At 43.3% G+C, this 17697-nt stretch overlaps 2 protein-coding genes across 2 annotated transcripts in view; one reads left to right on the forward strand and one right to left on the reverse strand.

The window, feature by feature from the left end:
* The window catches only part of LOC306981815 (SLAIN motif-containing protein 1-like), a gene marked incomplete at its 5' end in the record, with an annotated part of 310788 nt that overhangs the window by 238512 nt on the left and 54579 nt on the right, over positions 1-17697 (forward strand). The gene's annotated exons all lie outside the window — the stretch shown is intronic.
* The window catches only part of LOC306982007 (diacylglycerol kinase zeta-like), a gene marked incomplete at its 3' end in the record, with an annotated part of 100052 nt that continues 92239 nt past the window's right edge, over positions 9885-17697 (reverse strand). Inside the window, exons 29-30 of the mRNA XM_079581750.1 lie at positions 10928-10986; positions 9885-9892 (exon numbers count right to left, since the gene is read on the reverse strand). Coding sequence (XP_079437876.1) covers positions 9885-9892; positions 10928-10986 — 67 coding nt within the window. The remainder of the gene's footprint in view (positions 9893-10927; positions 10987-17697) is intronic.

Below are 17697 nucleotides of genomic sequence, written 5' to 3' on the forward strand. Positions count from 1 at the left end.
GGCATTAGCCATTTTGTGGTGTATTTATTTTCTTATGGTTTTGCATTGAAGTTAATGCTTATTTTATTTCAGTTTATTTCAGTTTCACTCGGGTTTTCAACAAGTTCAACACACTTGTAAAGCTGTATTAAAGGAGCAAGACGCTCAGTTCCTGGCTCATGGAAAAACCAGTTTGGCTTGCTGTTGACCTGCGTTCACATACACACTGTATCAACACGTAGCGGTAACAGTACAATAGTAATAGTTGCAGGTAGTACAGGTAGTTGCAGGTATAAGGTAGTACTTGAGGTACAGAGAGAGGTCAAGAGAAGCAGTTCCAGTAGTTGTCCACATGAACTCTTATGTGAGTTATGGTGCTGGAAGTCATCCCGAACACTATCAGAGGAGACTGTCCCAGAGAGGACACTTTGGGTGCCACTCGCCCCCCAGAGCTCAATGAGGACATGGACTTCTCGGTCTTTCTGTAGCCTGCTGGGACTCCATTTGTTGGTCCATTGCCTAACAACTTATTTGAAATGGTCATATTTGTGCAAAAATGGTGTAATGTGGGAAACTGAGTAACATTGTTTCTGAGCTCCGTCTGGTAATGGCGCGACTACAAAACAATAATATTTGGCTCGGCCTTGGATGTTGACGTGTTTCTTTACGTCTCTGGTTGTGTTGGATGTGTCTATGCAACGTAACAGAAATGCAAGAAAACTCGCCTGGAAGTTCAGGAAGTTGCGATTGTCATGAGGTGCACAATGTTTTTCCCATAAATACAATCAACTAAACTATAGTGCCTTCAGTTTGAGTTTTAAGTCGAGCTTTTGAGGAAGTGTACTTTACTTGAGTAGTATTTGTGTTGACAATTCATTACTTTCTACATTTCTATGAAGACCCCAAAGTAGAAAAAAAAGTAGATTTGTCCATGTGTTTTCTTCAAATGCACACTCCAGAACAGTAGGTGGCGCACTACAGATGTACTGTCAAATGACTCACAACAAGGAAGAAGGTTTGTCCCCGTCGCAATAGTCGTGTCCATTTTCATACCATGTATTTACACTGAATGGTACTTTCTACTTTGAATTCTTTAGCATTTTCCAGCAAAAATTAGATAACTTTAACTTTTGTCGGAGTAATATTTCACCAGTAAATCAAGTACTTTGACCACATGGAGCAGTAGTGGTCATAGTAGTACTTGTTTGTGGTGATGATGACAGAAGTAAAATTGACTAAATGTAGGGACAAGGGAGACATATTAGTACTCGCAATATTGTAGTTGTATAAGGGATGGCGTTTTCGAAATATCCAGTTATTTTCATGTGTGCAAACTCTGATCTAATGGGCAGTTCATTTTCCCGCGAACCTCCGGGAACAGACAAGTAAAAGCAGCGCATGAACAACTTCTACCTCGGTTTGGAAGAGCAGACAATACCACAGGTACAGTGTTGAAACCAAGTGCGCAATGACAACTTTTCGACTCCTTTGCATTAATAAGTCACGAGTTCCTCCCCATAGCCCTCCATGCATCTTTTATTATGACCTATGGCGATTCGCTTGGAAACCTGACAGGATAATTTAGCTGGGTCAGACGTTAGCGGCGCCCCTGACGATTGGAAACTCACACGCAGCGTTTTGAAAAACATGGAGAGGGGGAAAAGAAACACTCCGGGGCGGAAACAGAAGGGAAAGTATCCAGAGTTCTGGAGTTGAGGAGAAATTTGCGGGGATCACTCAAATATTTGCTCTTGAACTGTTTTTTTTGTCGGTTAATCCCGCTTAGCTGGTTGGGCTTTGGACGGGCCACACTGGGACCTCCTTCGACTGGGTATCCTTTGTTGCAACAGACTAGCATTAGCGGCGCTGGCCTGTGAGTGGCATACTAAACACATCCCGTCACTTCCAAATGGAGAAAGCACAGTCTAGTGTCCGTCTATACAGTGTTTACATCAATGCGCAATGATACTAGCGTCATCTAACTTCCTAGCATAACAACGGTTTCCTGTCCTTGTTTATTGCTATGGAGAGTTAGCCGTGTCTCGCTGTGCTTTGCGCCCTGTTTTGGACTCATCAAAATACAAGCTTTTTCCCACTTTACCAGAACTGAGCTGAACCGGAGCACCGTTTGAATGCCCTCACACTTGCACAAACAAACCGAGCTGAAGGGGCTTTCGGCACTTACTGCACTTTGGGACGGTTCGTATGGACAAGTGTGATCAGAGCCGTGGGAAGACAGCCCCCCCAGCACCCTGGGTTCCCACGGCCTTGAGTGTGAGTGCACCCTGATCGTCAGCTGATTGTAGACGCCTCCGCTGATCCACTTTTTCCCCCGAAGCGACGCCCTCAGGTTACCGGCGAACGCACGAGCGCAAGGTTGTGTTTGCGCAAGATCGCAGCCTCGCCAACGACCAAAGCTGTCCTTGTGCCAGGTGAAAGATCTACTCCATGTGTTTAAGCACTGAAGCTAAAGGCTAGCATTAATTTGACGCTAACTAATGCTTAAAGAGGGGGTATTATGCTTTTTTCAATCACATAGCACCAGTCTATATCACACTACAATGATGACCAAACCTTCTGTTGGTCTGTAAATGCAGTAAATTAGAATAACTGCCTTGTATAAAATGTCTCTCTCAAAATGGCTGTAGTGAATGTCTTGAAATAGGCCTCTGTCTCTTTGGGCGCACTCACACTTGTCCATCCGAACCGCGCCCAAGCGCTGGAAGCCCCTTCTGCGCGGTTCGTTTGTGCAGTGTGAGTGCAATCAATCCGTGCCCGAGTCGGACTCGGTTCCGGACTTTGGCCCGCTTGGAGGAGGGGGGCCAGAGCGCGGCTCGGTTGCTCGTGTTTGCGCACACGCACGGATACAAGCAGCTGTATATGGGCGGGTGCATTTGTCACGTAAAACAGTGAGAAAAGGCTGTATTTATCAAACAGAGCAGCGGCTGCCTCGCTCTAGTCTCCCCGGCCCCCGACCGCTTCGCTCACGGGCGGCTCCCCGGACCCCCGGCCACATACCGCTCGTCTCCACGACTGCTCACTCCCGACGCCCTGGCCGCTTCACGCACGTCTCGGGCTGACTTTACGGGAGCGGCTGCGCTTCTCCCGCCCTGTGTCCGAGCTTCTCTGCTGCTGTACCTGGTTTGTCCGCAGGCTTTAGTGGGACAGATAAAACCTGCGGGTGCTTTTATCGCTTGTGACTTCGGTGCGTGTTCGTGTTAAGTGCTTTGTCGCAATGTAGCGTATACGAAGTATAGTCTATACTTCCAGGAGTTCACCAACATAAAGCTGTTTAACCAGTGGCCGAAGCAGCAATGAATGACATAAACTGAGCTCATATCTTCTGTTCTCGTAGCCTTTTTTGAAGGCTGTATGTGACTCCAAAGAAAGGCTCAGAGCGGCAGGTGCTGCTCCCCCCCCGCCTCAGCTGAGCGGGACAGAGGGACGCGCACTTCTCTATTTCTCTGCTTTATTAAAATCGACTGTTATATTCACCATAGCCCTTTTTGTTAAACTGTAGTAAAATGCAAAGAAAAGTGGAGTGAAGAGATTTGACAGGGCTCATAGTAGACATTATTTCACGCAGCTGTTTAAGGGTTTTTTTTTCTTCCGCATTATGTTGCGCTGCTGCTGCTCACGTGCACTTGTGAACAACTCTTCGTGTTCGGCCACGGCTCGGTTCGTTTGTGTAAGTGTGAGCGCGGGCCGTTCGGGGCATCCAGGCCTTTCCTCAAACGAGCTGGAGAGTGGCACGGTTCGGATGTCAAGTGTGAGTGCGCCCTTTAAGAACCTCTGACCCTTTCCGACACGCCCCCTCCACACGCTGTCTGTGGCATCAGTGGGGAGGGGGTTCTGCTGAGGAGCAGTGGTCGGTTACTCGGCTGGTGACGAAAGCTCGGAGGCGTCTCCAGGAGGTGGGGGCGTTCCTAGGAGGACTCAGGCAAACCTATCCCTAAAATGGCCGCCATCAGAGTTTTTACAGATTACTCAGAAATACGTGAATGTGCCAAGGCAACACTTCAGGCATGTTTTTAATGAGGGAATGACATAATAACATGATGTATAGATTAAAAAAGTCGATTTTGCATAATACCCCCCCTTTAAGTATCACCACAATCTGAAGTCATTTTACTGAAACACACTGGGCTTGACATTAATTTAACTTTTCTTGTGTTTTTAAATGTATTTTTTTACTTCTGTTAAATCGTTTACAGGACGTTCTTTCCCTCTACCACTGATCTTCCAGGTATTGGCGAGTACTTACATAATGTTTCTCCAGGTAGCAGCAGGACAAATGTAATGCTTTTTAATAATGCCCCGTATTAGGTTGATGTGAGTCACTGCTGTTTACTGTGTGGGCTAAAGCTAGCGCTCAGAGCTGCTTAAACACTGGCTTCGGAGGCTCTGCAAGATCTAAAAGTCTAATAATCACAGGGAATGTGTTCATGCTACCTCTTGAATGCCTTCATTTAGTCCTCAAAGTGGATGATTGACCTTTAACCGAGTCCCAAAGTCTCCCAGCGCATTAGACTTTCAGGGGAAACACTTCATTGACCCGAGCGGCTCCGCTTTCCGCCCCAGAGGAAATTGCATCTTCACAATACAACAAATAGACTTGCTCTTTCAACGTCCCCTGTCTGCTTTCATCTCGGCTCTTCTATTACAGAGCGAACATGTCCTGCATCTGTGCATGGGACTGGACAAATTAGCATGCTGGCTTATGACCCCTGTATGATGCAAAACACATTGGTTTGTGACCCCGGTGAGAGGGGGAAACTGCAGCTTACACACTCACCTCCATAGAATTACAATGAGACAAATAATTCACTTTTCTGAGCTCTTGACAGTGTTTATCTAGTCAAAAGTGCCGACACATGATCATGTCTTACACCGTGTGTATAAAACACCCTTAACTTGCACATAACATATGGACAGCACAGATTGGATGTTTTACTGAAAAAGCTTTTACTCCAGAATAGGGCAAGAAAAAGATGAATCTATAAATGCAGGTCTCCTCTTACTCAATCCAACACTGCTGATTTATGCAGCAGTTTATGAAATGTGGGGATTTATATTGAAAGACAGAAAACATGCAATACATCTTCTCTTAATTGTGCCAGTAACTTTACTTTATGAAAGTTTAATACAAGGCTTTAAAACAATCTTAAGTTATGTTTTATGCTTTCAAAAGTAAGATAAGTCTCTCACAGATTGGAGAGCTTCATCTGAAGAAGAAGAAATAATAATCAAAATGCATAAACTGTGTTACCTGAGTAAAATATTACTGCAACAAGTAAGTTTCTCAGCCAAATGTTTTACTTTGCAAAGTACTGAGGGTTTTTGCTGTGGAAAATATTCAAGTATCCAAAGCAGAACGCACAAATCCAATAAATAACAACTTTGCACGGGGACAAACCTTCTTCCTTGTTGTGAGTCAATGGTGTTTGACAGGACATCTGCACAGCGCCCCCTACTGTTCTGGTGTGTGCATATTAGGCTTTTAAATGTATATTCAACATTTACTTTGGAGGCTTTGTAGAAATGTCGTGGAGTTGAAAGTATTACTTTTATGTTTCAAATGTAGTGGAGAAAAAGATGCAACTTGGCCCTTTTATACTCACTACTGCCACCTCAGGTCATACGTGTAACTGCACCTTCTATATTAAGCTCGTGCACTTCGAAGTGACACCTTTCTGAGTGACAGCGCAGGATTTTAGAGGCAGTTGTGGTGAACAGGTCTGAGCTCATTCTACACATTAGGACATGGCTGGAACATGTAGGGGGAGGAAAATACATAATTTTAACATTTCTAAACTCTGTATAGTCCCTTTAAGTAAAGTACAGATCCTCAAAAGCTCTCCTTAGGTACAGCACCTCAGAAGGACCATGTTATAACCTGGTTAAAGCTCAATAAGGCTGACTCAGAGTGATATGTGCTTGTATAATTGTAATCACAGCCACATCAGACAGTGCGGTCCGGACGCCGGCTGCTGTTCCTCCTATTCACAGAAATGCAGATGAATTTGACCTCAATACTCGCTCCCCCCCCCCTCCCCTCTCGCTCTACCCCTAATCCAGTTACTGTGTGCTTGTATGGGGGGGGGCTGGGGAGTTTGCCCATTGGGTTCGGGCTTCTGAGGCTGCAACAGAGCAGAAAAGAGGAGAAAACAACACCACAAAAGCCAACGCGGACGGCTCCGTGTTCGCCGCAAAAAAGAAAAAGAAAAAAAGAGTGTCGCTCGGGGTGGGAATTAGACGCATCCATTAAAAATAGCTATACATGTTAACTTCCTGTGCGAGGGAATGTACCATCGCGAGAGTCTGCGAGATTCTAGTTTCTGCTTTGCCCGGTAATGAACATGGCGCGGCAATAAAACTTTCTGTGGAACTACGTCGTGTCTTTGGCTATTTACATGGTAGCAGAGGATGGTTCCCAACTACAGAGTACCGCCGAAGCTTGACGAAGCCAGGCCATACGAGTGCTGGAAAAATGAAGTTAGTATTTGGAGACTTGTTACGGACTTGGACAAGAAGAAGCAGGCACTCGCGGTCGCGCTGGGGCTCGAGGGGCGAGCCAGAGAGACCGCTTTGGAAATACCCGCGGACGATCTGAACAAAGACGATGGTATGGAAACCTTGCTAGCTAAACTGGACGCGGTATTCTTAAGAGAAGAAAAAGACCGCGCTTATGAAGCATATTCTCATTTTGACTCGATTTCCAAAGACAGTGCGGTGTCCATGGCGGACTACATAATAGACTTTGAGCAGAGATACAACCGCATGAAGAAGTACAACATGACCCTGCCTGACGCCGTGTTAGCGTTTAAACTCCTGGACACGGCTTGTCTCGAGGAGAAGAGTAGGCAGCTAGCACTTACAGCGTGCGCGGATTTGACATTCACATCCATGAAGTCAGCATTGAAGCGGATTTTCGGAGGAAAAACCAGCGGAGCAAGCGGCGGGAGCGAGACTCAAGATGCGGCGTTTTTCACGGAGCAGAGGCCACCAGGCAAATTCAGAAGGAACAACGGCCCGCTACAGAGCGGACAGCGGCAGCCACAGCAGGGCACAAACCCTCTCGACAGATATGGTAAGCGAACAAAATGCGCCATTTGTCAAAGCACGTACCATTGGGCCAAAGACTGTCCTCATCGGAGAAATGAAGTAAAGCTAACAGAAGATGAGAATGTTGAAGAATGTAACATTACACTGTTTACAAAAGTTGTGACGGACTCTGAGATCTTCCTAACTGAATCGCTGGGATCAGCTATCATTGACACTGCATGCACACGCACCGTGTGTGGTGAGAAGTGGCTGGATAGTTACATGAAAGACCTGAGCCAAAGCCAAATAAACAAACTGCTGCAAACAGAATCTTCAAGCTGCAGACCTTTCAGATTTGGTGATGGTCAGGTGGTACTTTCCAACAGAAAAGTGAAGCTTCCCGCTAAGATCGGGCCAACAAAATGCCACATTGAAACTGAAGTTGTTCCTGCTGAGATTCCTTTACTGTTAAGCAAAATGTCTCTAAAGAGAGCAGGAACTGTTTTAGATATGGAGAATGACAGAGTTGTCATGTTCAAGCAACCGGTGCCTCTTGAGCTCACTAGTTCGGGACACTATTGTGTGGACATTAGAGATGGTACTACTGAAGCAGACACCAATGAAAGTGAAGTCCTTGTCGTCACAGCAGAGATGTCTACAAAAGAGAAGCGTAAAGTTCTCCTGAAGCTTCACAAGCAGTTTGGCCACGCCTCCGCAGACCGGCTGCAGAGGCTCATCCATAGCTCTGGAAATACTGACAAAGACTGTCCAGTCATTCTGCAAGAGATCATCCGTGACTGTGGGGTATGTCAAAGATATAGCAAGACCAAGCCCAGGCCTGCTGTTGGTTTACCCTTAGCCTCCGAGTGCAATGAGACAGTGGCAATGGATCTACATGAGCTGGAACCTGGCGTATGGTACCTCCACATCATCGACCACTTCACACGTTTCAGCGCTGGAAACATTGTGAGAACAAAGAAAGCCTCGGAGATCGTCAACTCCTTCATCCACTCGTGGATAAGTGTCCATGGTGCCCCCAAACGGATATACACAGACAACGGTGGAGAGTTCAACAATGAAGAGATGAGAGAAATGGCAGAAAAATTCAACATTGAGACAAAGACTACAGCGGGATACAGTCCGTGGAGCAACGGGCTGCTGGAGAGACACAACATGACACTGACTGAGATCCTCCTGAAGGTAAAAAGGGAAAACGGGTGTGGCTGGCAGACTGCTCTAGACTGGGCTCTTATGGCCAAAAACAGTATGATCAATGTGCATGGTTATAGTCCACACCAGCTCGTGTTTGGTCACAGTCCTAATCTTCCCTCTGTTTTGGTTAATAAACTGCCCGCTCTCGGGGGCACTTCTATGAGTACTAGAGTAGGACAGCACCTAGCAGCATTACATGCATCCAGAAGAGCTTTCACAGAGGTGGAATGCTCAGAAAGAATAAGAAGAGCTTTACGAAAGCAGCTCAGGCCTACAGATGACAAATATGAGACAGGAGACAGAGTGTACTACAAACGAGCAGACAGTACAGAGTGGAAAGGCCCTGCTGTAGTTATAGGTCAGGATAGCTCTGTGGTGTTTGTCAGACATGGTGGGATTCTTGTCAGAGTGCACCAGTCCAGGCTGAATAAAGTTAATGCACAGGATGAGGATAAACCTGTACTACCTGATATTATTGAAGATGGTAAAGAAAATGAAAACATAATACACAATGATATGTCAGATGATGAACTGAGTGTGAATGGAGAAGTGCAAATACCTGAAAATGCAGAAACAGATGATGGAGAAGACGTGAGACAAACTAATGAGACAGAGAGTGATGCTACTAATACAGTGGGTTCCACTGGTGTCAAACTGAGAACAGGTCAGACAGTGACATTCACAAACAGAGATGATGGTACTCAGCACACTGCCAGAGTTTTAGGCAGAGCAGGAAAAGCAAAAGGGCAATATAAAAACTGGTACAATGTGCAGTATCTTGAACCAAATGGCAGCGAGGGTCAAACAGAAGCTTTAGACATGTCACATGTTGATGATCTTCTCACTGAATGTGAAAGCACTGATGCTGATGTACTCATTACCAAAGACATCTCTTTTGATGCTGCTAAACAGCAAGAGATGGAAAACTGGCAAAATAATAATGTTTACGAAGAGGTCACAGACAAAGGTCAAAAATGTATTTCTACTAGATGGGTCTGTACATTGAAAGAAACTTCTAATGGCATTGTTCCCAAAGCTCGCCTTGTGGCGAGAGGTTTTGAAGAAGTAAATATTCATGAGTTACAGAAAGATTCTCCCACATGTGCATCAGAGTCACTCAGGCTGCTGTTAGCTGTAATCTGTCAAAACAAATGGAAAATTCACTCTATGGATATTAAGTCTGCCTTTTTGCAGGGTATGGAGCTCTCAAGAGACATTTACATTCGTCCCCCACCTGAAGCGGGCGTGGACACTTCTTTGTGGAAACTAAAGAAATGTGTGTATGGACTTGCAGACGCATCCCTCTACTGGTACAACAAGGTCAAAGAACTCATGCTGCACACTGGTGGTAAAATGTCACGGGTTGATCCTGCAGTGTTTTATTGGCAGAATGAGCAGTCTGAGGTGATAGGACTACTGGCATGCCATGTGGATGATTTTCTTTGGGCAGGTTCAGAGCGTTTTGTAACTAAGGTCATCCCTGTACTGAAATCTGCATTTCACGTGGGTCGTGAAGAGCATGACAGTTTTTCATACGTAGGAATGGACATTGCTACTGTGGGCTGTGTAGTACAGGTGCATCAGCACAGTTACATTGAAAATCTACAACCAGTTCAATTACAGGCAGCACGTGCAGTACAAAGAGAGGCTCAACTAACTGAGAAAGAAAGAGAACAGCTCAGGTCCAAAATAGGACAGATCTTGTGGGTTGCTAAACAAACTAGACCAGATGTTATGTTTGACACATGTAGCCTAGCGTCTAGCATTAAAAATGCTACTGTTCAGTCCATACATGAAGTGAACAAAGTGATCCGTAAACTTAAGTCAGAGAAGGTCACACTTAAGTTTCAACACTTGGGCAATAGTGATGATTTGAGTTTGGTGGTTTTCAGTGATGCTTCACTGGGCAATCTTCCCGACGGAGGTACACAGGGAGGGGCTTTAATCGCCCTTATGGGAAAAACAGGAAAGTTCTCTCCTCTGTTTTGGCAGTCCAAGAAAATCAGACGTGTGGTAAGAAGCACGCTGGCAGGAGAAACCCTTGCCATGTCAGATGGTATTGACAATGCAATGTTCTTGGCCATGCTCTACTCTGAGCTTACCACTGGTAAAGCTGATCTTAACGCTATCCCACTTATTTGTGTTACTGATAACCATTCCTTGTTTGACGCTCTTAAGTCTACAAAACAGGTTACAGAGAAGAGACTCAGATTAGAAATAAGCGGTGTCAAAGAGCTTCTACATACTAACAAAATCAAAGAGGTGCGTTGGTCAGAAGCCAAGTCACAACTTGCTGACTGTTTGACGAAGAAAGGTGCTTCCTCACTTATGCTTCTTAAAGCGCTGTATGAGGGTGTATGGCATTTGTAATATCTGCATTTATCTTGGTGCAGTTTTTTTTGTTCAAAGCTCACTAAAAATATTACTGTTCTGTAAAGTATTTGTATTTTGGTGACAATGTTTAATATGTCAAAGTCACCTGTTTATTCTTTTTATTTTTATTTAAAGAGAGAGGGAGATTGTTAACTTCCTGTGCGAGGGAATGTACCATCGCGAGAGTCTGCGAGATTCTAGTTTCTGCTTTGCCCGGTAATGAACATGGCGCGGCAATAAAACTTTCTGTGGAACTACGTCGTGTCTTTGGCTATTTACAATACATACTGGCGCACACATGTCGGAGATGTAACGCTACCTTTCTGCGCCTCAACGTGCATCTCGCCGCGCTCCTCGCTCCCCTCGGCGTCTTCGAGCCTACACAGAAAAAAAACAGGATTAGGCGTGTAGTCGGAGTATGCCACAGAATCACAGTACATTTAATCAAGGCAGGGAGAAATACATGGAGAAGTCATGGAATATGCTTTGGAACACCACACCCCAATAAGAACTTCATGTTAATCATTTAAAGGCAACATTCTGAATCTAGAGAAAATGTTTATACGTGGACAAACCTGACCACATGCTCCTAATGATCAGCTGCTTTTATCGGGTTATAAAATAAGCGTTTGGAAGTAGGCCTGATGTACAGCACATACCTGATGTTTGGAAAACCTTCAAAATGAGTTAAGTTCACTTCCTTACACTTTGTTGATGGAAAAATATTGATCGTAAACAAAAAGTCCAATCGTTTCACTTCCTGGTCTTCAAGTGATCCCACGCCAAGCCCCTCCCACCCCTCTTATTGCTCCCCACCGCTGCCATTTCGAAAAGGAGGAGACAAAAAAAGAGGCCGATGGGTCCGTGTGGCTGAAGTGAAGCTATGGCGAGAGCTTTTACTCCGTAATGAAATGATTGAGCTTAGCAACAGATCGAGAGGTGAGGAAAGCGTTTCCTGGATACGTAGAACCTCAGGAGGAGCTTTTTTAGTGGCCATGAACCACTGGGGAAGAGTCAAAGTTTACACATAGATCTTTTCCACCAAGCTGGTTCCAGTTTCAGAACCGGTTCTTTCGTTTTCCACTGAAGAAAATGCTGGCTCTTGGTTCCAAAAACTGGTGCCGGTTGGGAACCAGTTAAAAGCAACCAATATTAGTTTGTTTTGGCTTCTCCAGGACTAAGCACTAACTGACTCTATGGAGGAAACTAACTGTTGTTTTGCTTTATGCTCTGTAGCTACAGCTAAAACAAGAGGCAGCAGTTAGAAAGAAGAACTGCAGTATTTTAGAACTGGAAATGGCTGTAGCAAGATGTTACTATCCTTGTTTTATGCGACGGTTGACATGGCAATAGGCACAATGCTCATTTTGGTGGAAAATCAGTACGGAACCACCTCCGAACAGCACCTTGGTGGATAAGCCCTATCAATGCTGCGCGAGTGGCTCCAAACACAGCTCTGGAAATCTGGTTTTGATGATAGAACAATCTTGTACAGAAAAACAGTTCCTCTAACTCAAAAAAGAGAACTTCCTGTGAAATGTTACACTATGTGGCTATAAAATAATGTCTATACAGCAAATGGGGAAGCACCAATTGCACCATTCATCTCATGTTCTATGCCCACAAGACACTTTGGATTCATCAGGAGAAGATGTTCCCAGCACAAATAACTTCTCCGTGGTGGAAAACCTCATCTGGAGTGGTTTTTCACTTCATTCATGCAGATTTAGGGAACGTCAAACTGTCCTCCACATTTTCAAAGCCCAAAATCCATCATCTGACCTTTTTTCTCAAGAGTTCTGCACTCGACGTGTGTTCATCACGGCGCCATGGATTCGCTAGCCTGCCGTTAGATGAAAGTGAAAGCTTGTTTTGACCATTTTAAGCCAATTTCCGATGCTGACCCGCCCAGTCTCACACTTCTTACCGTCTTTTCTTTACATTTGACATTTGCAAAAGTAAAGTCCGGGGCTTTTAAACCAACACGTGTATCTGAGCGCCAGAGAAGCTGAATATGAACGCGGTGGGTTTTTAAAGAAAGGGTTTTGTTTGGTGGAGTCAGTTCTTAGAAGTTGTAGCTCATTAAAACGGTCCAAGAATAGGCGTTGGATTGTGTTTTCTGATGTTATGAGAAAGAGAAGGCTGTAGGTTCTGCCGGCTCTACCCCGGAGCTTTGAAGCCGCTCTTTTTTTGATAAGTTGCCGATTGTTGTTTTTTTTTTCGTAAAGGAAACAGTGGGAGTTTGCGAATGTGCGCGGCGCGACCGGACGGCTCAGCAGCAGAGGTAGCTCGGATAATGAGGGGCTAACGGCGGCGGAGGGAGACACGACGCAAACATTTGGTGGGAGAGAAACGCCGTTTACCGTCGACAAATTGCTGGTGTCTTTGGAAGTATATTTCCAAGTTTGTGTGGGCACGATGTTAACAGCTTTATATCTGTTTTAGAGAAGTCGCCGATCGTTTCAGGAGGCTGCATTATGCAAAATCAACAAGTTAGCCGTTCTAACAATGCAAGGCAAGTTTTCAAAGTGCTTCACAGTTGCATAAATATAAGAAAACAAATACAATCAATAAAAAGATCAACATAGAATTAATCAATTACAGTAAGAGGCAAGAGTGTAGATAAAATACTTTTTTAAGTCTTGTTTTGACTCGTTCTGTCTTGAGCACTATTTCGCTCTGTCTTGAGCACTATTTTTAAGTCTTGTTTTGACTCGTTCTGTATAGAGCACTATTTCACTCTATCTTGAGCACTATTTTTAAGTCTTGTTTTGAGTCGCTCTGTCTTGAGCACTATTTCACTCTATCTTGAGCACTATTTTTAAGTCTTGTTTTGAGTCGCTCTGTCTTGAGCACTATTTCACTCTGTCTTGAGCACTATTTTTAAGTCTTGTTTTGAGTCGCTCTGTCTTGAGCACTATTTCACTCTGTCTTGAGCACTATTTTTAAGTCTTGTTTTGACTCAGTCTGTCTTGAGCACTATTTTTAAGTCTTGTTTTGAGTCGCTCTGTCTTGAGCACTATTTCACTCTGTCTTGTGCACTATTTTTAAGTCTTGTTTTGACTCGTTCTGTCTTGAGCACTATTTTTAAGTCTTGTTTTGACTCGCTCTGTCTTGAGCACTATTTCACTCTGTCTTGAGCACTATTTTTTTTCTTTTTCTTGCTCGTTCACACAAAGTTACCTAACCTCTGTTTTGTCGCTCCTTCTCCTCTGGACATCAACATAAAATTAATCTACTACAGTAAGGGCAAGAGTGTAGATAAAATACATTCAGTCAATGCGCCCTCATTATAAACAAACCTGTCCTTGTTTGGCTGGTTTCATTCACCTACAGCAGAGGTAGGCAACGTCAGGCCCGTGGGCCAAATCCGGCACTCCGGCACAGAACCTCTGGCCCTCAAGATAATTTTGAGAAACATTATGACACAAATCAGAGAGTGCTTTAACATTTTTAGGGTTAAATGGTAGAAATACTGTTAATACACCCAAGCAGGTCATATTATGTACGACACTGGCATTTGTAGAAAGTGCACTGGAAAAATAACAATAATTTTAAAGGAGGAAATGAAACCTACTTGAATTAAGGGATTCAATCAAAAGTTTGTGTAGTGGTTTTGCATTGCCAAAGAGATAGGTGCAATTTTAAAATGCCAAATTATCTTAGATCCAGGTCAGTTTTTATTGGGGCTGCCAACTAAAACAACATATTCTAATTCTAAATCATTGAAAAAATTCCTTTCCTTGGCTAGCAAAAGTATATTGAACAAGTGGATTATGGACAAACCACCTACAGTCACAGAGTGGTACAGTGAGATTTTTAAAGTGTTGCCAATGGAAAGGAGAAGTGCTGAATTGAGAGGAAATGATGATTTGTTTTTAGATATTTGGCAGCCTCTTGTAGATCACCTACCGGGAAAATGTTATTATTAAAGGATCAGCTACAGCAGCCTAATATTTTAGATGAATAACACCGTGTTTTACTTTGATTTTGTTGCCCGTGTTGGAAGAATCATTTTATTTAGTTTTGTTTTTTCATGGTGTGCCAGTCTTATGATTATTTCATGTTTATCTTTTATTTATTTCATGTTTAATTTGTTTTATATAGCCTGCTCAGTGTTATGTGTGTGTGTTTTTTGTTATTTAAAAAGATTGTAGATTCGGTCTGGTCTAAGATCAGATAAAACATCTTATCGCCAATGGAACAAGTCATTATTCTCTTAATTCAGATTATCTTATATAAGTGGGTTTTTATGTTGTTATGTTCCACTGGCATCAGCATTTGTATCTTTATCTTAGATTAGTCCAAACAGACTCAAATTCAACATAAAGAACCTTTATTCAAGCAATTTTAGGTCATTTGTCTCATTTAAGATGGTCATGTTTCCAGTGTGGTGCTTTACTTTGGCCTAAAAATGCCGGTCCAGTCCACAATCTGTCTGCAGTAGGGTGGAAACATCTGACTTTGCATTTGAACTGTATCTTTCCTATTGCTGTGAGCATCAAATTAATTATGAGAATATGTTCTAGGGCCGTTGTCAACCCATTGACCGTGCTTAGATTCCAATATCATCATTTCTAAAAAGAGATTTTACTTAAGATAAAAGTGGCATCAGAGCAAAATGACAAGTCACAAAAGTTTTCTGCTTTTCGTAAGGTCGATGCGCATCTAGTTGCCACTGGACCTCGCTTTTTAATATGCTAATGATGGATAAGCCAAGCAAAATGCCATGTCAAATGTCAAATATAACAACAGGTCTGTGGAAACCAAAGTGTGGAGATAAGCGCAGATAAGAAAGACACTATGATTTAACCCCTTAACTCCCACCTGAAGCGAGCACGTTTTCTCCAGTTTGGCTTTGCCCCAATCCAAAAGCTTCAGGAAAAAAGCTGTGGAAATAGCGACAAAACTGAGATGAAAACAATGATGGAAATGTGACGAAAAAGTGAGAAATTGTTGACAAAAAAGTGATGAAAAATTGATGAAAAAGTGGCAAAAAATGGCACAAAAATGGCACAAGAAATTGACAAAAAATGGATGAAAAAATGACAAAAATGTGACCAAAAAATGACAAAAAAATGACAAAAATGTGATAAAAGTTTGACAAAAAAATGACAAAAATGTGACAATTTTTTTTTTAAATGATTTTAAAAAATGACGAAAAAAAGAAGAAAAAATGACGAAAAAATGACAAAATGTGACAAAAATGTGATAAAAAATGGACACAAAAAAAGACAAAAATTTAACAAAAAATGACAAAAAATTGACAAAAATGTGATAAAAATTTGACGAAAAAAATGAAAAAAATTTGACAAAAAAAATTACAAAAAATTGATTAAAAAAATGACCAAAAAATGACAAAATGTGACAAAAATGTGATAAAAAATGGACGAAAAAATGACAAAAAAACGTACAAAAATGAGTCTAATACCCAACAAAAAAATGATGGAAAAAAAAATCTGATGACGTGAGGAAAAAGCTCCTCTCGGTTCAGGCGGGAGTCAAGAGGTTAAGGACAAACCACGAGGCACATTAACTCACTTTACTCAAGCTTTTCCTCCATCGTGATCCGACCTCCCCCCTGGGCCGACTGCAGTCAGATTAGAGCTGCATGTAACCGCTTGGTCCAATTAAACCGAATTGGTCTTCAGTAACTGTGAATGATGTCCCCAGCCCGGAAACTAACTGTCAGACTGTCAAAACAAACGCCAGCATATTGTCAGAAAGCGTCATGTTAGCTGCTTCTAAAGACGCTGCGCTGCTATTGCAACGAGGCTGAGGACAGAGATCACTTTTACGGATGCTTCAGCGGAGAGGATGAGTGTCGGGCCTTGAGACACAGCTAAGATTCGCTCCGATAGATCACAAGAAGAAGAAAAAAGCACCAGTAAAGTCACTAAAACCACCAGCTACATATAAAATGGTGGCCTTTTAAGCTGTACTTGTTGAATTTATAGTTTATTACACAATTCTCTTCCACAAAGAGCCGTAGCCTATCTTTGCATAGTGGCATATGACGTTAGCCGTTAGCCGCTGAGAGCGAATGGACCTCTTAATTACTGTTTTAGGTGGATTTGTGCTTAAAGGAACAGGCCACCACTTTTCCATACTGAGATATGTTCTTACCTGAGCTTAGACGAGTTGATGCGTACCTGTCTGGTCTTTGTGCGTGCCCTCAGTCACACAAAACGACCAAAGATGTTGTTAGCATTTGGCCTCTCCCAATGTATTCCTATAGCTCCAAACAGGGGTGAAGTTGGAAGCTACGACGCTCCTCCACAGGCACTCACAAAGACCAGACAGGTATGCATCAACTCGTCTAAGCTCAGGTAAGAACACATCAGTGTGGAAATACGGTGGCCTGTTCCTTTAATCACTGGGGGAAACCCTGGTCTAAACTGTGGGTGTTTTTTAGTTAAAGATCTCACTTAAGCCCAAAACAGCAGTTTGGTCTGAAAGCACTTTGGGCTAAACGGGGCTAGCTAGGCTAGCACTTTGCTCAAAACAACATAGCAGCCAAAGTTGAACGCATAGCCTCCTGCCCCCTGCTGGCCGGGAGCTGCCCCTGTTGCTGCCACAGGACATGAGGATCGGTAACTTTCATGTGGGACAAGAATGGTTTGACAGGTTTTGGGCAAAAACTGATCTTTAGCCTAGTTGGATTAGACTTCACATGTAAGTGTAGCGAATCCAACCAGTCATGCTCTAGTTCAAAGACACGCGCTAAACATCTACAACATGATCAATAGCTTCCAACAAAATCAATGAGGGAGTGACCCAGCATTAAACATTTCACCCCCGGATACAGTATGATCAACATCCTTATATAAACGAGTCTTAATGACTTTTTCTCATCTGCCTGAAAGAACAGCCAGTTCCCGTCGCTCAAGGCGTCGTGGAGCTTAAACAATAGGTCATGTATCATATATGAAAGATGAATGGCCCACAGGTGAGTATTGACGCCAGATTCATCAAACCCAAGAGTAAAAAAAGAAAAGAAAAAAACGCACCAGGCAGATCTCACTTCAAAGACCGCGCGGGCTCCAGGGGCCGCAAACATGGACATGATTATTTTATTTCTTACATCCA

Source organism: Gobius niger (genome assembly GCF_951799975.1).
Source record: "Gobius niger genome assembly, chromosome: 23".
NCBI classification, from domain to species: Eukaryota; Metazoa; Chordata; class Actinopteri; order Gobiiformes; family Gobiidae; genus Gobius; species Gobius niger.